This window comes from Mustelus asterias, chromosome 12, assembly GCF_964213995.1.
Source record: "Mustelus asterias chromosome 12, sMusAst1.hap1.1, whole genome shotgun sequence".
In the NCBI taxonomy this organism is placed as follows: domain Eukaryota; kingdom Metazoa; phylum Chordata; class Chondrichthyes; order Carcharhiniformes; family Triakidae; genus Mustelus; species Mustelus asterias.
Window position 1 is genome coordinate 48,095,939 of NC_135812.1, and position 22,794 is coordinate 48,118,732.

Consider the following 22,794-nt stretch of genomic DNA (forward strand, 5'->3'; position numbering starts at 1 on the left):
CTGCCCCCCCCGTCCATCCGCTGCCCCCCCGTCCATCCGCTGCCCCCCCGTCCATCCGCTGCCCCCCCCGTCCATCCGCTGCCCCCCCGTCCATCCGCTGCCCCCCCGTCCATCCGCTGCCCCCCCGTCCATCCGCTGCCCCCCCGTCCATCCGCTGCCCCCCCGTCCATCCGCTGCCCCCCCGTCCATCCGCTGCCCCCCCGTCCATCCGCTGCCCCCCCGTCCATCCGCTGCCCCCCCGTCCATCCGCTGCCCCCCGTCCATCCGCTGCCCCCCCGTCCATCCGCTGCCCCCCCGTCCATCCGCTGCCCCCCCGTCCATCCGCTGCCCCCCCGTCCATCCGCTGCCCCCCCGTCCATCCGCTGCCCCCCCGTCCATCCGCTGCCCCCCCGTCCATCCGCTGCCCCCCCGTCCATCCGCTGCCCCCCCCGTCCATCCGCTGCCCCCCCGTCCATCCGCTGCCCCCCCGTCCATCCGCTGCCCCCCCGTCCATCCGCTGCCCCCCCGTCCATCCGCTGCCCCCCCGTCCATCCGCTCCCCCGTCCATCCGCTGCCCCCCCGTCCATCCGCTGCCCCCCCGTCCATCCGCTGCCCCCCCGTCCATCCGCTGCCCCCCCGTCCATCCGCTGCCCCCCCGTCCATCCGCTGCCCCCCCGTCCATCCGCTGCCCCCCCGTCCATCCGCTGCCCCCCCGTCCATCCGCTGCCCCCCCGTCCATCCGTTGCCCCCCGTCATGGTGGCCCCGTCCATCCGCTGCCCCCCGTCCATCCGCTGCCCCCCCCGTCCATCCGCTGCCCCCCCCGTCCATCCGCTGCCCCCCCGTCCATCCGCTGCCCCCCCGTCCATCCGCTGCCCCCCCGTCCATCCGCTGCCCCCCCGTCCATCCGCTGCCCCCCCGTCCATCCGCTGCCCCCCCGTCCATCCGCTGCCCCCCGTCCATCCGCTGCCCCCCCGTCCATCCGCTGCCCCCCCGTCCATCCGCTGCCCCCCCGTCCATCCGCTGCCCCCCCGTCCATCCGCTGCCCCCCCGTCCATCCGCTGCCCCCCGTCCATCCGCTGCCCCCCCGTCCATCCGCTGCCCCCCCGTCCATCCGCTGCCCCCCCGTCCATCCGCTGCCCCCCCGTCCATCCGCTGCCCCCCCGTCCATCCGCTGCCCCCGTCCTCCCTGCCCCCCGTCCATCCGCTGCCCCCCCGTCCATCCGCTGCCCCCCCGTCCATCCGCTGCCCCCCCGTCCATCCCGCTGCCCCCCCGTCCATCCGCTGCCCCCCCGTCCATCCGCTGCCCCCCCGTCCATCCGCTGCCCCCCCGTCCATCCGCTGCCCCCCCGTCCATCCGCTGCCCCCCCGTCCATCCGCTGCCCCCCCGTCCATCCGCTGCCCCCCCGTCCATCCGCTGCCCCCCCGTCCATCCGCTGCCCCCCCGTCCATCCGCTGCCCCCCCGTCCATCCGCTGCCCCCCCGTCCATCCGCTGCCCCCCCGTCCATCCGCTGCCCCCCCGTCCATCCGCTGCCCCCCGTCCATCCGCTGCCCCCCCGTCCATCCGCTGCCCCCCCGTCCATCCGCTGCCCCCCCGTCCATCCGCTGCCCCCCCGTCCATCCGCTGCCCCCCCGTCCATCCGCTGCCCCCCCGTCCATCCGCTGCCCCCCCGTCCATCCGCTGCCCCCCCGTCCATCCGCTGCCCCCCCGTCCATCCGCTGCCCCCCCGTCCATCCGCTGCCCCCCCCGTCCATCCGCTGCCCCCCCGTCCATCCGCTGCCCCCCCGTCCATCCGCTGCCCCCCCGTCCATCCGCTGCCCCCGTCCATCCGCTGCCCCCCCGTCCATCCGCTGCCCCCCCGTCCATCCGCTGCCCCCCCGTCCATCCGCTGCCCCCCCGTCCATCCGCTGCCCCCCCGTCCATCCGCTGCCCCCCCCGTCCATCCGCTGCCCCCCCGTCCATCCGCTGCCCCCCGTCCATCCGCTGCCCCCCCGTCCATCCGCTGCCCCCCCGTCCATCCGCTGCCCCCCCGTCCATCCGCTGCCCCCCCGTCCATCCGCTGCCCCCCCCGTCCATCCGCTGCCCCCCCGTCCATCCGCTGCCCCCCCGTCCATCCGCTGCCCCCCCGTCCATCCGCTGCCCCCCCGTCCATCCGCTGCCCCCCCGTCCATCCGCTGCCCCCCCGTCCATCCGCTGCCCCCCGTCCATCCGCTGCCCCCCCGTCCATCCGCTGCCCCCCCGTCCATCCGCTGCCCCCCCCGTCCATCCGCTGCCCCCCCGTCCATCCGCTGCCCCCCCGTCCATCCGCTGCCCCCCCGTCCATCCGCTGCCCCCCCGTCCATCCGCTGCCCCCCCGTCCATCCGCTGCCCCCCCGTCCATCCGCTGCCCCCCCGTCCATCCGCTGCCCCCCCGTCCATCCGCTGCCCCCCCGTCCATCCGCTGCCCCCCCGTCCATCCGCTGCCCCCCCGTCCATCCGCTGCCCCCCCGTCCATCCGCTGCCCCCCGTCCATCCGCTGCCCCCCCGTCCATCCGCTGCCCCCCCGTCCATCCGCTGCCCCCCCGTCCATCCGCTGCCCCCCGTCCATCCGCTGCCCCCCCGTCCATCCGCTGCCCCCCCGTCCATCCGCTGCCCCCCCGTCCATCCGCTGCCCCCCCGTCCATCCGCTGCCCCCCCGTCCATCCGCTGCCCCCCCGTCCATCCGCTGCCCCCCGTCCATCCGCTGCCCCCCCGTCCATCCGCTGCCCCCCCGTCCATCCGCTGCCCCCCCGTCCATCCGCTGCCCCCCCGTCCATCCGCTGCCCCCCGTCCATCCGCTGCCCCCCCGTCCATCCGCTGCCCCCCCGTCCATCCGCTGCCCCCCCGTCCATCCGCTGCCCCCCCGTCCATCCGCTGCCCCCCCGTCCATCCGCTGCCCCCCCGTCCATCCGCTGCCCCCCCGTCCATCCGCTGCCCCCCCCGTCCATCCGCTGCCCCCCGTCCATCCGCTGCCCCCGTCGCTCCTGCCCCGTCCATCCGCTGCCCCCCCGTCCATCCGCTGCCCCCCCGTCCATCCGCTGCCCCCCCGTCCATCCGCTGCCCCCCCGTCCATCCGCTGCCCCCCCGTCCATCCGCTGCCCCCCGTCCATCCGCTGCCCCCCCGTCCATCCGCTGCCCCCCCGTCCATCCGCTGCCCCCCCGTCCATCCGCTGCCCCCCCGTCCATCCGCTGCCCCCCCGTCCATCCGCTGCCCCCCCGTCCATCCGCTGCCCCCCCGTCCATCCGCTGCCCCCCCGTCCATCCGCTGCCCCCCCGTCCATCCGCTGCCCCCCCGTCCATCCGCTGCCCCCCCGTCCATCCGCTGCCCCCCCGTCCATCCGCTGCCCCCCCGTCCATCCGCTGCCCCCCCGTCCATCCGCTGCCCCCCCGTCCATCCGCTGCCCCCCCGTCCATCCGCTGCCCCCCCGTCCATCCGCTGCCCCCCCGTCCATCCGCTGCCCCCCCGTCCATCCGCTGCCCCCCGTCCATCCGCTGCCCCCCCGTCCATCCGCTGCCCCCCCGTCCATCCGCTGCCCCCCCGTCCATCCGCTGCCCCCCCGTCCATCCGCTGCCCCCCCGTCCATCCGCTGCCCCCCCGTCCATCCGCTGCCCCCCCGTCCATCCGCTGCCCCCCCGTCCATCCGCTGCCCCCCGTCCATCCGCTGCCCCCCCGTCCATCCGCTGCCCCCCCGTCCATCCGCTGCCCCCCCGTCCATCCGCTGCCCCCCCGTCCATCCGCTGCCCCCCCGTCCATCCGCTGCCCCCCCGTCCATCCGCTGCCCCCCCGTCCATCCGCTGCCCCCCCGTCCATCCGCTGCCCCCCCGTCCATCCGCTGCCCCCCCGTCCATCCGCTGCCCCCCCGTCCATCCGCTGCCCCCCCGTCCATCCGCTGCCCCCCCGTCCATCCGCTGCCCCCCCGTCCATCCGCTGCCCCCCCGTCCATCCGCTGCCCCCCCGTCCATCCGCTGCCCCCCCGTCCATCCGCTGCCCCCCCGTCCATCCGCTGCCCCCCGTCCATCCGCTGCCCCCCCGTCCATCCGCTGCCCCCCCGTCCATCCGCTGCCCCCCCGTCCATCCGCTGCCCCCCCGTCCATCCGCTGCCCCCCCGTCCATCCGCTGCCCCCCGTCCATCCGCTGCCCCCCCGTCCATCCGCTGCCCCCCCGTCCATCCGCTGCCCCCCCGTCCATCCGCTGCCCCCCCGTCCATCCGCTGCCCCCCCGTCCATCCGCTGCCCCCCCGTCCATCCGCTGCCCCCCCGTCCATCCGCTGCCCCCCCGTCCATCCGCTGCCCCCCCGTCCATCCGCTGCCCCCCCGTCCATCCGCTGCCCCCCCGTCCATCCGCTGCCCCCCCGTCCATCCGCTGCCCCCCCGTCCATCCGCTGCCCCCCCGTCCATCCGCTGCCCCCCGTCCATCCGCTGCCCCCCCGTCCATCCGCTGCCCCCCCGTCCATCCGCTGCCCCCCCGTCCATCCGCTGCCCCCCCGTCCATCCGCTGCCCCCCCGTCCATCCGCTGCCCCCCCGTCCATCCGCTGCCCCCCCGTCCATCCGCTGCCCCCCGTCCATCCGCTGCCCCCCCGTCCATCCGCTGCCCCCCCGTCCATCCGCTGCCCCCCCGTCCATCCGCTGCCCCCCCGTCCATCCGCTGCCCCCCCGTCCATCCGCTGCCCCCCCGTCCATCCGCTGCCCCCCCGTCCATCCGCTGCCCCCCGTCCATCCGCTGCCCCCCCGTCCATCCGCTGCCCCCCCGTCCATCCGCTGCCCCCCCGTCCATCCGCTGCCCCCCCGTCCATCCGCTGCCCCCCCGTCCATCCGCTGCCCCCCCGTCCATCCGCTGCCCCCCGTCCATCCGCTGCCCCCCCGTCCATCCGCTGCCCCCCCGTCCATCCGCTGCCCCCCCGTCCATCCGCTGCCCCCCGTCCATCCGCTGCCCCCCCGTCCATCCGCTGCCCCCCCGTCCATCCGCTGCCCCCCCGTCCATCCGCTGCCCCCCGTCCATCCGCTGCCCCCCCGTCCATCCGCTGCCCCCCCGTCCATCCGCTGCCCCCCGTCCATCCGCTGCCCCCCCGTCCATCCGCTGCCCCCCCGTCCATCCGCTGCCCCCCCGTCCATCCGCTGCCCCCCCGTCCATCCGCTGCCCCCCCGTCCATCCGCTGCCCCCCGTCCATCCGCTGCCCCCCCGTCCATCCGCTGCCCCCCCGTCCATCCGCTGCCCCCCCGTCCATCCGCTGCCCCCCGTCCATCCGCTGCCCCCCCGTCCATCCGCTGCCCCCCCGTCCATCCGCTGCCCCCCCGTCCATCCGCTGCCCCCCGTCCATCCGCTGCCCCCCCGTCCATCCGCTGCCCCCCCGTCCATCCGCTGCCCCCCCGTCCATCCGCTGCCCCCCCGTCCATCCGCTGCCCCCCCGTCCATCCGCTGCCCCCCCGTCCATCCGCTGCCCCCCCGTCCATCCGCTGCCCCCCCGTCCATCCGCTGCCCCCCCGTCCATCCGCTGCCCCCCCGTCCATCCGCTGCCCCCCGTCCATCCGCTGCCCCCCCGTCCATCCGCTGCCCCCCCGTCCATCCGCTGCCCCCCCGTCCATCCGCTGCCCCCCCGTCCATCCGCTGCCCCCCCGTCCATCCGCTGCCCCCCCGTCCATCCGCTGCCCCCCCGTCCATCCGCTGCCCCCCGTCCATCCGCTGCCCCCCCGTCCATCCGCTGCCCCCCCGTCCATCCGCTGCCCCCCCGTCCATCCGCTGCCCCCCCGTCCATCCGCTGCCCCCCCCGTCCATCCGCTGCCCCCCCGTCCATCCGCTGCCCCCCCGTCCATCCGCTGCCCCCCCGTCCATCCGCTGCCCCCCCCGTCCATCCGCTGCCCCCCCGTCCATCCGCTGCCCCCCCGTCCATCCGCTGCCCCCCCGTCCATCCGCTGCCCCCCCGTCCATCCGCTGCCCCCCCGTCCATCCGCTGCCCCCCCGTCCATCCGCTGCCCCCCCGTCCATCCGCTGCCCCCCCGTCCATCCGCTGCCCCCCCGTCCATCCGCTGCCCCCCGTCCATCCGCTGCCCCCCCGTCCATCCGCTGCCCCCCCGTCCATCCGCTGCCCCCCGTCCATCCGCTGCCCCCCCGTCCATCCGCTGCCCCCCCGTCCATCCGCTGCCCCCCCGTCCATCCGCTGCCCCCCCGTCCATCCGCTGCCCCCCCGTCCATCCGCTGCCCCCCCGTCCATCCGCTGCCCCCCCGTCCATCCGCTGCCCCCCCGTCCATCCGCTGCCCCCCCGTCCATCCGCTGCCCCCCCGTCCATCCGCTGCCCCCCCGTCCATCCGCTGCCCCCCCGTCCATCCGCTGCCCCCCGTCCATCCGCTGCCCCCCCGTCCATCCGCTGCCCCCCCGTCCATCCGCTGCCCCCCCGTCCATCCGCTGCCCCCCCGTCCATCCGCTGCCCCCCCGTCCATCCGCTGCCCCCCCGTCCATCCGCTGCCCCCCCGTCCATCCGCTGCCCCCCCGTCCATCCGCTGCCCCCCCGTCCATCCGCTGCCCCCCCGTCCATCCGCTGCCCCCCCGTCCATCCGCTGCCCCCCCGTCCATCCGCTGCCCCCCCGTCCATCCGCTGCCCCCCCGTCCATCCGCTGCCCCCCCGTCCATCCGCTGCCCCCCCCGTCCATCCGCTGCCCCCCCGTCCATCCGCTGCCCCCCCGTCCATCCGCTGCCCTCATCGCTGCCCCCGTCCATCCGCTGCCCCCCCGTCCATCCGCTGCCCCCCCGTCCATCCGCTGCCCCCCCGTCCATCCGCTGCCCCCCCGTCCATCCGCTGCCCCCCCGTCCATCCGCTGCCCCCCCGTCCATCCGCTGCCCCCCCGTCCATCCGCTGCCCCCCCGTCCATCCGCTGCCCCCCGTCCATCCGCTGCCCCCCCGTCCATCCGCTGCCCCCCCGTCCATCCGCTGCCCCCCCGTCCATCCGCTGCCCCCCCGTCCATCCGCTGCCCCCCCGTCCATCCGCTGCCCCCCCGTCCATCCGCTGCCCCCCCGTCCATCCGCTGCCCCCCCGTCCATCCGCTGCCCCCCCGTCCATCCGCTGCCCCCCCGTCCATCCGCTGCCCCCCCGTCCATCCGCTGCCCCCCCCGTCCATCCGCTGCCCCCCCGTCCATCCGCTGCCCCCCCGTCCATCCGCTGCCCCCCCGTCCATCCGCTGCCCCCCCGTCCATCCGCTGCCCCCCCGTCCATCCGCTGCCCCCCCGTCCATCCGCTGCCCCCCCGTCCATCCGCTGCCCCCCCGTCCATCCGCTGCCCCCCCGTCCATCCGCTGCCCCCCCGTCCATCCGCTGCCCCCCGTCCATCCGCTGCCCCCCCGTCCATCCGCTGCCCCCCCGTCCATCCGCTGCCCCCCGTCCATCCGCTGCCCCCCGTCCATCCGCTGCCCCCCCGTCCATCCGCTGCCCCCCCGTCCATCCGCTGCCCCCCCGTCCATCCGCTGCCCCCCCGTCCATCCGCTGCCCCCCGTCCATCCGCTGCCCCCCCGTCCATCCGCTGCCCCCCCGTCCATCCGCTGCCCCCCCGTCCATCCGCTGCCCCCCCGTCCATCCGCTGCCCCCCCGTCCATCCGCTGCCCCCCCCGTCCATCCGCCCGCTGCCCCCCCGTCCATCCGCTGCCCCCCCGTCCATCCGCTGCCCCCCCGTCCATCCGCTGCCCCCCCGTCCATCCGCTGCCCCCCCGTCCATCCGCTGCCCCCCCGTCCATCCGCTGCCCCCCCGTCCATCCGCTGCCCCCCGTCCATCCGCTGCCCCCCCGTCCATCCGCTGCCCCCCCCGTCCATCCGCTGCCCCCCCGTCCATCCGCTGCCCCCCCGTCCATCCGCTGCCCCCCCGTCCATCCGCTGCCCCCCCGTCCATCCGCTGCCCCCCCGTCCATCCGCTGCCCCCCCGTCCATCCGCTGCCCCCCCGTCCATCCGGCGGCCCCCCCGTCCATCCGCTGCCCCCCCGTCCATCCGCTGCCCCCCCGTCCATCCGCTGCCCCCCCGTCCATCCGCTGCCCCCCCACGTCCATCCGCTGCCCCCCCGTCCATCCGCTGCCCCCCCGTCCATCCGCTGCCCCCCCGTCCATCCGCTGCCCCCCCGTCCATCCGCTGCCCCCCGTCCATCCGCTGCCCCCCCGTCCATCCGCTGCCCCCCCGTCCATCCGCTGCCCCCCCGTCCATCCGCTGCCCCCCCCGTCCATCCGCTGCCCCCCCGTCCATCCGCTGCCCCCCCGTCCATCCGCTGCCCCCCCCGTCCATCCGCTGCCCCCCCCGTCCATCCGCTGCCCCCCCGTCCATCGCTGCCCTCCCTCCGCTGCCCCCCCGTCCATCCGCTGCCCCCCCGTCCATCCGCTGCCCCCCCGTCCATCCGCTGCCCCCCGTCCATCCGCTGCCCCCCCCGTCCATCCGCTGCCCCCCCCGTCCATCCGCTGCCCCCCCGTCCATCCGCTGCCCCCCCCGTCCATCCGCTGCCCCCCCCGTCCATCCGCTGCCCCCCCCGTCCATCCGCTGCCCCCCCCGTCCATCCGCTGCCCCCCCCGTCCATCCGCTGCCCCCCCCGTCCATCCGCTGCCCCCCCGTCCATCCGCTGCCCCCCCCGTCCATCCGCTGCCCCCCCCGTCCATCCGCTGCCCCCCCCGTCCATCCGCTGCCCCCCCCGTCCATCCGCTGCCCCCCCCGTCCATCCGCTGCCCCCCCCCGTCCATCCGCTGCCCCCCCCGTCCATCCGCTGCCCCCCCCCGTCCATCCGCTGCCCCCCCCGTCCATCCGCTGCCCCCCCCCGTCCATCCGCTGCCCCCCCCCCGTCCATCCGCTGCCCACGCCCCCCGTCCATCCGCTGCCCCCCCATCCCCCCGTCCATCCGCTGCCCCCCCCCGTCCATCCGCTGCCCCCCCCCGTCCATCCGCTGCCCCCCCCCCGTCCATCCGCTGCCCCCCCCCCTTCCATCCGCTGCCCCCCCCGTCCATCCGCTGCTCCCCCCGTCCATCCGCTGCTCCCCCCGTCCATCCGCTGCTCCCCCCGTCCATCCGCTGCCCCCCCGTCCATCCGCTGCCCCCCCGTCCATCCGCTGCCCACGCCCCCCGTCCATCTGCTGCCCCCCCCATCCCCCCCGTCCATCCGCTGCCCCCCCCATCCCCCCCGTCCATCCGCTGCCCCCCCCATCCCCTCCGTCCATCCGCTGCCCCCCCCCATCCCCCCCCGTCCATCCGCTGTCCCCCCCGTCCATCCGCTGCCCCCCCCGTCCATCCGCTGCCCCCCCCCATCCATCTGCTGCTCCCCCCGTCCATCCGTTGTCCCCCCCATCCGCTGCCCCCACCTGCTGCCCCCACCATCCCCCCGTCCATCCACTGCCCCCCCCCCAATCCGCTCTCCTCCTCCTCCTCCCCCCCCCCCCCCAATCCGCTCTCCTCCCCCCCCCCCCCCCCAACCCAACCAATTAACTGACTGTCATCCTCTGGGTTATATGTTCCCTTGCACTACTGCTAAACCCCTCCTGCCCCCTATGATTGCCGCTGAATGCATGGGAAGGTACATTAGGTTCACACATCACAACTGTAATATCTAGTAACCATTAACCTTGTTTCCAGGATGATGAGCTGCAATATACAATCAAGCGACTGATTGATGGTCTAGCAGCAACCCGTGTAACAGCCCGTCCAGGCTTCAGCTTGGCCTTGGCACAGGTCAGTAACTGCATTTAATTGAAATTTAACTAGCAAACAGCATAATCCGATGTTTCCAACTAGCAGACAAAAGATACCATTGGTTGCTTAGTCGAATTCTGGCCCTGGAATTTCAAAGTCCGAATAACCCACTGCAGCACCAAGTTACCCATGAGGTTCCTCTTTGATATAGTTGTCTTTTAAACCCATTTCCTTCCAGTATCTTTCCATCCCCAAACACATCAATCCAGGAAAACAGGTGTTACCGGGCTTTAGCTCAAGTGATTCATTCACAGAACACAACTTTGAAGTGTTCCCTTTGACTTGCCCCCTTCACGCTGGGTGAAATGCCCAGCCTCCATCAGTCACTCAGAGGTTTGTTGACTGTGAAATATTTATTCAATCTCATTGGTCACCTGCCACATTTAGCCAAAGCTTTAGTTAGTGTTTTTGTCGCTGCTACAGGCCGAAAGGACATAATTGTTGGGGTTAAAACCCCACCTTGACCCCTTCGTTTTCATTTCATTTTTAACCCTTTTTCTCAATTTTATACCCCGCTGACAGTATAAATATCTTCCACTTTCTATGCTTTTCACTTTCGACAAAGGGTCATCTGGACTCAACGTCAGCTCTTCTCTCCTTACAGATGCTGTCAGACCAGCTGAGATTTTCCAGCATTTTCTCTTTTGGTAGTTGTTAGGGTTGCCATCCTGACCATCCATAAATGTGATGGTGATTTTTTTTCGTCCTTTTGCTAAAGGCAGTGATTTATGCTGGGTTAGGTTGTGTGGGTTTGGCAGTATGCAGTCTGGATCCTTGGGTATCAGTTGCTGTCTGCAGAGCAGCTCTTTATGGTTCATATTGGACAACGAACTAGTTTATTATAGCATCCCTACAGTGCAGAAGGAGGTCATTTGGAGTCAGCAGTGACTCTGAAAGAGCATCCCAACCACCTGTCATTTCCCCAGATCCTCGCGCATTTATCATGGCTAATCCATCTTACCTACTCATCTTGGGACACTAAGGGGCAATTTAGCATGGCCAATCAACCTAATTTGCACATCTTTGGACTGTGGGAGGAAACCGGAGGAAACTCACGCAGCCATGGGAAAATGTGCAAACTCCACGCAGTCACTCGAGTGAAATCAAACCTGGATCCCTGGCGCTTTGAGACAGCAGTGCTACTCATTCTGCTACCATTCCTGACTATTGTGGTTCATCGTGGCCAAAATTTTACTTGGCCTCTGGTCTCTGAATCCAAATGTATGTGTTTTATATTGCTAACTACTTTCTTCTGCTGGTATTTGATCCTAAAAGTAGTAATCCCTTTGCTGGTTTAAAGTCCGTTGGGACCCTGAATCTTCTGATACCAATGTTGCATTTGACTATTATTCTTTTATGAGCCTTGATGGTGAGCTACACCAGGTTATTAGCTAAACCTGTTCCTCACTTGGTGCCCAGAGACTTCCTGCTCCCACCTGGATAGATGCCAATCTTCAGCCAGTTTGATTCACTCCACGTGATATCAAGAAATGACTGAAAGTGCAGGATGCTAGACCCTGACAATATCTTGGCAGTAGTCTTGAAGACCTGTGCTCCAGAAAAAACCATGTCCTTAGTTGAAGTTGTTCCAGTACAGTTACAAAAATAGCTATCCCCATAACCCCACACATCTACCATGACTAATCCATCTAACCGAGACACCTTGGGACACTAACGGGAAATTTAGCATGGTCAATCCATCGAACGTGGACTTCTTCATTAAGAACCTCTCCTTCCACTTTTCAAATGTTCCTTGACTCCATGCCTGCCTCAGGTTATCATCCATGCCTTTGTTTCTTCTGGGCTTAATTATTTATTCCACTGCTCTCCTGTTTGGCCTCCCACCTTCCATTAGCTTGAACTTATTCAAAGCTCAGCTGCCCATAACCTGACTGGAATCAAATCCTGATCAACCATCACCCCTGTGCTTACGTTCACTCCCAATCTGGATATGCCTCAAATTTAAATTCTCACCCTTGTTTTCAGTTCCCTCCACTGCCTCACCCCCTCCCTGTCTCTTTTAAACCTGCATCCCTTTGAGTTCTCCTTGCTTCTTAATTCTGGCCCCTTGCAGATCCTCAATTTCAATCACTCTTGCATTAGTGGCTGTGTTTTCCACTACCTAGGTTCTGAGCTCGTAACCTGTCTACCTCTTTACCTCTCTTCCTTTTAAGTGCTCCTTAACACCTACCTCTTTGAACAAACCTTTGTTCACCTATCCTCATATCGCCTCCCTCTTGGTTCAGATATTTTACTAAGACTGCTGTGAAATGCTTGTGGACAGTTTCACACAGAAAAGGCATTATATAAATACTCCTTGAGGGTCATTGATTAACGACCAGAGTTAGAAATGTTGGTCTAAGATTCATGGAACTTGTCCAGAGATCTGGATGAGGTAAAAGGCCAGGCTGGCGTTTGAATTGGCCTTTTTTTTGGTTGGAGTGGCAGATTTAGTCAGTGGATGCACTTAGAGTCACAATAGAGTGTGATTCGGTGCCGTATATCGGAATGAGTTCTCCGAATCAGTGATCTAAATGGCAGTTGCTTTCCATGTGCGTTCTTCTGCTTTGAATCATCATGCAGACCTCCACCAGTTGAGACGTTTTGCTCATTTCTTTTCTGACAGCTCCTGCAATACAATGAGGACATCCCTCTGCAGACCATCATGGAGCAGATTGCAATGAAGCATGATGTGACCAAAACAAAGAAGGTGAGTGGCTAATATTGGACTCCTGATGTTACTTGGCCTGAGAGGTAGCAACAACAGGTAAGACCAGCTGAGGGAAGAGCAAGGAGTGGCTTTGAATGCCTGCATTGTTTAGTGAGCCTGTGAGCAGCATTTAGTGCAAAATAATGGTGAGGATTTTGGGACTAGCTGGAAGGATTAGAAACAGTTTTGAAAGTATTATGATTCAAGTATGGGAACTGGCCACCATTTGCTTGATTTTAGAACAGTTAACGGCTTAAATATTGGAATATATAGGATATGTGGGTCAGAAGCAGGCCGGTCAGCCCATGCAGTCCCTACTGGTGTTTATGTTCAACTTGAGTCTCCTTCCATTTTCCTTCATCTAAATCTACCTGTTAATTCTATTAATTGAGGTTAAACCATCTACATCCCTCAAACGCTTTCTAGCTTTGCCTTAAAGGCACCTGTCCTATTCACTCCACTGCTCCAGGTCTCTGATTTATCTCAAGTTTGTGACATGTTTAAAGAAATTTTCAAAAAACCAATCAAAACTCATTTCGGACAAGTTCAAGGGAATTCCAGGGCTTGGGGCCTAGACAACTGAAAGCACAGCCACCAGCTCTGATGAAGAGTCATCCAAATAACTCAAAACTTTATTCTCTCTCCACAGATGTTGTCAGACCTGCTGAGATTTTCCAGCACTTTTCTGTTTTGGCACAGCCATCAATGGTAGAACAGTTGTAATTGGGAATGCACAAGAAACAGGAATTAGAGGAGTACAGATATCTCTGTAGGACTGCAGGAGACTGCAGAGATGGGGAGAGGGCAAGGCTGTGGAGTGATTTGAAAACAAGAGTGTGAATTTTACAGTCAAGTGCAGAAGGAGGCCACTTGGCCCATCGAATCTGCACCGACTCTCCAGCAGAACTTCTTATCTATGCCCAATCGCCGTAATCCCACATATTGACCTTGCTAACACCCCCTAACCTATACATCTTGGGACACTAAGGAGCAATTTAGCATGGCTAATTCACCTAACCTGCACATCTTTGGCATGTGGGGGGAAACCCACGCAGCCATGTGGAGAACATGGAAACTCCATACAGTCACCCAAGACCAGAATTGAACCCGGGTTCCTGGTGCTGTGAGGCAGCAGTGCTAATGAGTCAGTAAACACGGTGATGGTATAAAGGGCTTGTGAGTTAAGACAGAGGAAGGTGAGCTTTGAATGGCATCAAATTTAGAGAGTAGAATGTGAGAACAGCCAGGTATGTATTTGAATATTCAAAGGGCAAAATTAGATGATATGCAGGTGGCAATAGGCGATCTTATAAATGGCATGAATATTAGGTCAGATGTGACACCAAGGTTGCAACTAGATTGGCTAAATCTCAGCGGTTGCCAGGAAGAGGAATGGAGTCAGTAGCTGGGGATCTGAGTTTGTAGCAGAAACCAAAGGCCATGGTATCAGTCTTCCTGGCATTAATTACAAGGAGGAAATTTCCCTCATTCTAAATTGGGCTTTGGAGTGAATTGGAAGTGCTTTGATGCGATGAAGTTGGGTGTTGAGTTGTATTCGATTCTCTGCCCATTGTGTTGAGCAGTTCTCTCAGTGGAGTGAATAGTGACGACAGGTTGCCTATCTGCCCTTCTGGCTGGTGAATCACGAGCAGGATCTTGGGGAGTGATAAACTAATCCCAAAATATTTGGTGGTATTGCAGTCGATTGGAATCGTTTTATACTTATGCCCAGGTGATATTAAAAAGAACTGTAAGAGTTTATTTTGATTGGTTTTTTGAAAATTTCTTTAAACATGTCACAAACTTGAGATAAATCAGAGACCTGGTAGCCCATTGTTGTACCATTGTAACCTCGAGTCTGGAATGCTTAGGACCAAGGTGTTCCTACTTCAATGACTAGTATTATAGCTGATGGTGTTTTCACTAAGTTCTTGAGGCATTTCGGACAAGTTCAGTTGGACTCCAGACGTGATAGAATGCTGATTTTTGTCCACACGCCATGTCACAGGTACTGGAGGAAGTCTGAAACTTCTCAGCAGAAACATTGTGTAGCAGGCTTCCTCGAACGTTACCCACCCTTGAGTAGCACGGGACAGGCACAGGAAGAGTGAGGAAATGTGTCTTAGAAAACCTGGATAGTGCAACATTTGGATAACTCAAATGTATTTGTCTTTGCAGCAATTAATCAGGAATGCTGCATTTGGAAACCTATTTGGTGTCTTGGCACTTTCACAGTCAGGACGACTCATAAAGGTAAATTTCCATATTCCTCTGAAAAATGAATGAATAACAGTGTATGCATGAATTAGAAATCCATTTAACACTGCATTTCTTGTGCCAATCCTGGGTATTAAAATTAAAATGTAAGTGGTGTATGTTTAAGGAAGCAGCAACATATTCTGGGCCCTACTATTTTAGTCATTTTGCTGTAGGAGTGAGGGAATTTTATGTCGGGGCTCTCCGAAGTTATGCAGTGAAATTCTGGAGAACTCTCCTTTTGCTACTTGAAGTATTGGCGCAGTAATATTCCAATGTAATCTCGGGCCTTGTATGTCATGTAAACAGTTACTAATCAAAGCTACAAGACTTTATTATTTAATTATAAAATCCGTCATTTCAATGGGGTTGGCAGATGGCTGATTACTCAGTCAAGAGGGTTTAAAATCATTGGTTCCCAATGGTATGGTTTCAAAGTCTGTAATTTCTCAAAATCCGTTAACATCATTATTGTTGATGTTGTTAATCCTTTGACTGGATTTTGATTTGGATCAATTTAACATGCTTTATTCTGTACAACATAGGATGGTCGTCTTGGATCACAACTCCATTTGAAGTATTTGGACTCAATAATGTAGCAATAAAAATCATAACTAGCCCTGGAATCCCTAAATGCCTTCACCTCCTCAACTCTCCTTCCACAAAACACACAACTGTGATGAAAAGTCACTGCCCAGAATCTCTTATCCAGATTTTCATTCTACATCTCTTGAAGCCTTTTGGAGCTTTCTTCCATATTAAAGTTATTGCAAGTTGTTACTGAATAATTGTGGAGTTCTCTATCCGGTTTCATGAAGGTCTCACATGGCGTAAGTGAACAAGCCTACCATGACAGAAGGCATTTATTTTAGATGGAGGCCAAAAGGAGAGCGAGGAACCGATAAGAATAGAAATAGTATGGAATCATTCTGCCCACTGTCACTTCGCCATATTAAATTAGCACAGCCTGGCCATCAATTATTTGTCCAGCCCCTATCTCTCACTCCACCATTCAGGGCTATTTCTCTCTCAAGATCACTAAGCACCTTTTTTAAGCTAGTTACTACTGCCCACAGTTTGTCTGAATCCCCTCCCTTTTGCTGGCTGCCCCTCGGGTCAGGTTTTTGTCATGTTGTGTTTCCTGATGATTCTCTATCAATACTCTGCCCACCCTTACTTTCACTATGTGACCTCTTGCACATTTGTGTAAGTAATTATTGTGCAATAACACCAGTTGTAGCCTGTCTGAATTTAAAATTTACATCTTGTAAAATTACACTTAGCACATCTGATGTACAAGTTTCAAGTATCATTTCAACATACAAGTTCAAAGGTGTCACAATGCAGTCTACTTTTTTATTCAGTGTATTTACAAGCGTTCATCAAAGTGGATGACTTACTTCACTCTTTCCATTTATTAGACACAAATGTCCATGAAATACTATTTTCAGGTGTCCATTTTTAAAGAAACAGAGATGTGATAAATGGCTGGGGCTTCTTGGATTTTGGGATTCTAATGATATGTTGGACTTCTGAATTTAATTCAAAAAATTGAAGTGTTTCAAAATTTTGTTACTAGGAGCCAGCTGTACTACTACAGTCGATTCAATTGTTGCAGAAACTCAGTCATTTTAAGCAATATCTCTCCAATCTGCCAAAGAATACGATTGTGGACATCCTGTCTGAGGTGAGGTTTCAGGTGATATCAGTTAAATGTGTTTCTTTAAAGTTATGAAGTAACTCAAATTTGTAAATGAATGGCTTTGTAAGAGCTGCTCAGAGAATCGGACTGGAATTGTGATGGATAGGTCATCTCTTGACTAGTTTGTTTGAATTTTTTGAGGAGGGAATGAGCTTGGTGGAAAAGGGACCGTCCAAAGACATTGCCTTTACCGACATCAAGAGGTTCCCCACGAGATTCTCAACAAAAAAAAAGCTAACAAATTTAGAAGTGACCGCATGATGTGGGCTGGTAATTGGTCAAGAGATAAAGTAAAGTTTATTTATTAGTCACAAGTAGGCTTACATTCACACTAATGAAGTTGCTATGAAAATCCCCTAATCGCCACACTCCAGCGCCTGTTCGGGTACACTGAGAAAAAATTTAGCAGGGCCAATACATCTAAGCTGCACATCTTTGGATTGTGGGATGAAACCGGAGCACCCAGAGGAAATCCACACAGACACGGAGAATGTGCAAACTGCACACAGACAGTGACCCAAGTCGGGAATCGAACCTGGGCCCGTGGCACTGCAAGGCAGCAATGCTAATGACTGTGCCATCGTGTAGACGTGGAGCAGATGGTTCCGCTGGTGGGGCATTCTAGGACGCGAGGTCATAGTTTTAGGATAAGAGGTAGCAAATTTAAAACGGAGTTGAGGAGAAACTACTTCTCCCAAAGGGTTGTGAATCTGGAATTCGCTACTCCAAAGTGCGGTGGATGCTGGGACAGTGAGTAAATTTAACGAGGAGTTAGACAGATCTTTAATTGGTAATGGGTTGGAGGATTATGGGGAGAAGGCAAGAAATGAGGATGAGGAGCATATTAGCCATGATCGAATGGCAGAGCAGACTCGATGGGCCAAATGGCCTAATTCTGCTCCTATATCTTATGAACTTATAAATTTGTTGGGATTTGTATTTTGTTGATTGTATATGGGGAGCAGATTAGGGATAATGGGAACATTCTCTGGTGAGATGAGACCACTGGTGTTCCCAATGTGACCTCTGCTTTTCCCCATTGATGATGTGGAGATGCTGGCGTTGGACTGGGGTAAACACAGTAAGAAGTTTAACAACACCAGGTTAAAGTCCAACAGGTTTATTTGGTAGCCCTGTCAGTAATGTGGATGGAGAAATAGGGAGTGTATACCCAAGTTTACTGACAGCACCAAGAGGCTCAGTAGGTTAGAAGGGAATGGACAGATGGAGTGGGTAAAACTACTGAAGGTTGTCTGTTTGGAATCCAAGTAAGACAATCGAAATACACTCCATGTTGGAGAGTTTTGAGTGTCTTGATACAAAAGTCACTTAAAGCTAATGGGCAGGTACAATAGGTATCAGAAATGGCTCATGAAATGTGGGCGTTTAACTCCAGGGGGGCTGCAATACAAAATTGCTGAAGTAATGCTTCAGTTGTACAGACCCCATCTGTTTTTGATCTTGGGCACTGCTTGGAGGAGTACGGCAGCACGGTGGCACAGTGATTAGCACTGCTGCCTCACAGCGCCAGGGACCCGGGTTCAATTCCATCTTCAGATCACTGTCTGTGTGGAGTCTGCACGTTCTTCCCGTGTCTGCGTGGGTTTCCTCCGGGTGCTCCGGTTTCCACCCACAGTCCAAAGATGTGCGGGTTAGGTTGATTGGCCATGTTAAATTGACCCTAATGTCAGGGGATTAGCAGGGTGAATATGTGGGATTATGGGAATAGGGCCTGGGTGGGATTGTTGTCAGTGCAGACTCGATGGGCCGAATGGCCTCCTTCTGCACTGTGGGGATTCTATGATATGAGTCACGGTGCAGATTCACCAAAACTATAGGGTCTGAAGGGTTAAACTGAGTGGACAGATTACATCAACTTGACTTCTATTCCTTGGAGTTCAGATAGTTGTGGTTCTCTAATTTGAATATTTTAAATAATGAGTGGGTATGAGAGGTTCCTTGAGGATATGGAGCAAACCGCAAAATTGTGACTCCAGCTGACTTAGCAATGGGATGAGGAATAATTCGATGGCAAAACAAATAGTGTGAATTACTATATATATATGGCTAGACATCAACATCAATCTTTGTTATTAACTGTCCTTACAGATGTGTTAGTTCAGCTCTATTACGCTGTCTAGTTCGGTAATTCTTCTAATCCGCTTTAGAAACTAGAAGCAGGAGTAGGCCATTCGGCCGTTCGAGCCTCCTCTGCTATTCATTTTTATTATGGCTGGTCATCGAATTCAATATACTGATCTCTCCCCCCCCACCCCCTCAATATCCCTTTAGCCCCAAGAGCTATATTTAATTTTTTCTGCTTTGTTTAGTGTTTTAAATAAAAGTGGAATTTCTAAAAGCAAGACATCCTCTAGATAGGCTTTGTTAGTTCAACTCTTTACACTGCCTGGTTCGGTAATTTCTTCTAGGCAGGCTGCATATTTTTGAGGTTGTAGCTTATTTTGTTTTTTGAAAAGTACTTGTGTATAGGAACATGCCCAATGTTCTAAGTTGATCCCATGTTATAGCTGAGGCCAACAAACTGGAAATGGTCAGGTTGTGTGCATGATCTGTCTGGAGATAACTGATCTCTGTCACAGCATTAGGAGTATGTACATACAAATTAGGAGCAGGAATAAAGTATTTGACTCTTCGAGACTGTTCCGCCATTCTGTAAGATCATGACTAACCTGATAACCATGTTTCCACATTCTGCCTACTGCCGATAACCTTACACCCCCATTTCTCTTGGTTAGGAAGTGTCAAATGCAGCCAAAATTCTGGTTGCCATCTAGTAAACCATTTTGGGACAGTTTTACATGGGGATCTGTTGAGGACTGATCCCTGTTTGGTTGTGATGCTCTTTATGTTTAAATGGTTACTCTCATAGAATCATAGAACATCTACAGGGCAGAAGGAGACCATTCGGCCCATGGAGCCTGCACCAATAACGAGCCTACACCGATAACAATCCTACCCAGGCCCTATTCCTATAACCCCACATACTTACCCTATTAATCCCCCTGACACTAAGGAGCAATTGTGCATGGCCAATTAACCTAACCCCACATCTTTGGACTGTGGGAGCACCTGGAGGAAACCCACGCAGACATGGGGAGAATGTGCAAACTCCACATAGTCACCCAAGCCGGGAATCGACCCCGGGTCCCTGGCTCTGTGAGGCAGCAGTGCTAACCACTGTGCCACCCTGCCGCCTCATGCGTACTGCACAAATAATGACCAGAGGCACTGGAGAGAGTGCAAAAACATTTACAAGAATGATACCAGAACTGTCAAGAATGCTGAACCGGCTAGTGTCAGTCTTCTAGTAAAAAGGCAGAGAGGTGGCCTAATAGAGCTCATTAAAATTATGATGGAGTTTGATGAGATTTTGGGACAATCTTAACATTCGAACAAGGAGCAGGAGTAGGCCCTTCAAGCCTTCTCTGCCATTCAATAAAGTTGATCTGACTGTAACCTCCTGCCAAGCCATGATAACCTTTCACCCGCTTGGTTATCAAGAATTTATCCAACTCTGTCTTGAAAACATTCAAAGATTCTGCTTCCGCTACCTTGTGAGGAACAGAGTTCCAAAGACACTCCGCCCTGAGAGGAAACACCTCTCCTCATCTCTCCTACATGGACACCCCTTATTTTAAGGCAGTTCTAGATTTTCCCACAAGAGGAAACATCCTCTCCACATGGTTAGCACTGCTGCCTCAGGGACCCAGGTTGAATTCCGGCCTTGGGTCATTGTCTGTGTGGAGTTTGCACATTCTCCCCGTGTCTGTGTGGGTTTCTTCAGGCTGCTCCAGTTTCCTCCCACATGCCAAAGATGTGCGGGTTAGGTTGATTGACTATGCTAAATTGCCCCTTGGTGTCAGGGGCATTAACAGGATAAATACTTGGGGTTGGGGGATAGAATCTGCGTGGGATTGTTGTTGGTACAGACTCGATGGGATGAATGGCCTCCCTCTGAACTGTAGGGATTCTATGATCCACCCTGTCGAGGCCCCTCAGGATCTTATATGTTTCACCAAGTTGCCCCTTGCTCTTCTAAAATCCAGTTGGTGCGAGCCTAGTCTGTCCACTCTTTCCTCAGCAGACAATCTGTCCAATCCTGTTAGTTAAATAAACCTTCTCTAAACTGCTAATACATTTACATCCTTAAATAAGGAGAATAATACCCCACAGTGCACCAGATGTGGTCTCACCAGTGTCTCGCCAAAAGTCAGTGTGACTGATTAAGTCCAACAAGGAATGCAGGAGAAACCTCCACCCATATGAATGTTTGTAATTTGGAACTTTCTGCTGCATGAGGCAATTGAAACGAGCAGCCTGGAGCTTGATGAATATGGGGGAGAAAGGTCATGCCGATTAGGGTGGGAAGATTCTGATGTAGACCAGGTAGGTGGAATGGCCTGTTCCTGCACTGTAAATTATACACCACATGGTTGTTGCTGGAGAACAGATAGCGTCTGTGCAACCATATTGCAGAGAGTAATTGACATCTCGAGAGACCGTGTTACATTGGCAAAAATAATGACTGAATAATTGTGCAGGATAGTATGCTGAATTCATTCCATGTGTTGCCGCAGACTCCAGAGGCTGTCTTTGAGGAGATTCTGTTTGAGGCCTTAAAGGCAGATTTGTCCTCTGCCTTCAGCGACCCAGATCAGTTTCATTTGCTCCTGGTCGCACTGCAACGCTTCCCAAACGTTCTGAAGCCCCAAATGCTGAAGACTCTGCTTGGATCCACTATCCTCATGACATCAGAAAACATTCCCAAGTAAGTCCTTTGTAAATCTTAATGGATAATTTTGAACGAGCAGGAAGGTGAAGATTGAAAAAGGCAGGACCAATGTAAGGCAAATCAAATGTGATTAATCACAGAATAGCCACAGCACAGATCGAGGCCATTTGGCCTGTCATATTCATGCTGGTTCACTATGAACAGCTTATCTAGCTACACTCTTCCATCTTTTTCCTGTAGCCCTGCAAATGTCTCTCTTCAGTCTTTTGAAAGCCACAGTTGAACTGCCTTGAGTGCACTTCCAATCCAAACAACTTGCTGTGTAAAAAAAAATTTCTCATGCTGCTGTTCATCTTAAATCGGTGCCCTCAGATTCTTGACCCTTCCACCAGCGGCAACAGTTTCTCCATCTGTCCAGACTCCCTTCATAATTTTAAACGCCTCTTGTCAAATTTCCTCTCAATTGCTTCTTCAAGAAGAGCAACCCTTCTTCTCCAATCTACTGACATAACTGAACTCCCTCGGCCCTGGGACTATTTTTGTGAATCTTTTCTGCTGTCTCTCGAATGCCTCCAGGGGCTTGATGGTCATGCTGAAGTGTGATACCTGGAATTGGACACGCTGTTCCGTCTGAGGCTGGCTGTGTTGCATATTTTGAGTAATCTTTCTTTCCCTCCACCCTTCCTTTTGATTCAGGCTAAATGAGTTGCTAAAATCTGTTGCCAAGACTGTGAAGGAAGTTCGGATAATACCACCCCTCGTCTCACAGCTGGTAGACATCGTCTTGAAGGAAGGCACATTTGAAATATTCTGGAAGGAGCTGGTGGAGAATGGTTTGCTTAAACACCAAACAGGACCCAGCTGGTATGTAATGGTGGCCGTTGTGTCATCAATATACAATTGAGAGCAAGGGACATCACTGCAGGATGTTTGAGATTCAGATTAGATAACTCCAGATGATTTAGTTCAGCAGCAACCTCTGCCAGGGCACTAGAAAGTAACTGTGCTCATGTTAATTTGGACCCTGAATATTTAAGAATAATGAGAAATTTGCATTGTGCTGTTCATGAACCTGGAACACCCTGTAAACGCAATGTATTGGGAGAGCTGAGTCGTTAATTAGGCTGAATATGGTTTCTACAGCTCCAGTTTACTGTAAAATCAGGGTTCTTTAGTGCAATCTTGGAAAATGAGTGAGGCTTTGGCACTGGGTGCATACCTGGGAGTTTGGTAATTGGGCAGAAGGAGGTATTCCTTTCCTTTTGCTTTTTCTAAGCTCTTCACCAATAGGAATTGGGTTTTATTTTGTAGGTAACAAAGCTAGCTCTGCTAAGTGGTTATGGTCTATCCCAGTCGTAAGGTTAAACTGGTGGTAAAGTTAATATATTAAAAAGGCAAATAAATAACATTAAGTAGTTATTAAAACATATTAAGGATGGCAACACAGATGATCCATCAGGGTTTGGCACGGTGATGCAGTGGTTAGCACTGCTGCATCACAGTGCCGGGGATCTGAGTTTGATTCTAGCCTTCCAGTCTGTGCCTGTTCTTCCCGTGTCTGTGTGGATTCTTCCGGGTGCTCTGGTTTCCTTCCACAGTCCAACAATGTGCAGGCTAGGAGGATTGGCCATGCTAAAACTGCATTATCATCCAGATCATTGATATAGATGACA

The 22,794-nt window shown here is 57.9% G+C and overlaps 1 protein-coding gene across 1 annotated transcript in view; it reads left to right on the plus strand.

Moving 5' to 3' along the window:
* mybbp1a (MYB binding protein (P160) 1a) overlaps window positions 1-22,794 on the plus strand; it is a 124,999-nt gene that overhangs the window by 34,210 nt on the left and 67,995 nt on the right. The window contains exons 2-7 of the mRNA XM_078226028.1: window positions 9,584-9,679; window positions 12,327-12,410; window positions 14,589-14,663; window positions 16,246-16,353; window positions 20,967-21,157; window positions 21,818-21,985. Coding sequence (XP_078082154.1) covers window positions 9,584-9,679; window positions 12,327-12,410; window positions 14,589-14,663; window positions 16,246-16,353; window positions 20,967-21,157; window positions 21,818-21,985 — 722 coding nt within the window. The remainder of the gene's footprint in view (window positions 1-9,583; window positions 9,680-12,326; window positions 12,411-14,588; window positions 14,664-16,245; window positions 16,354-20,966; window positions 21,158-21,817; window positions 21,986-22,794) is intronic.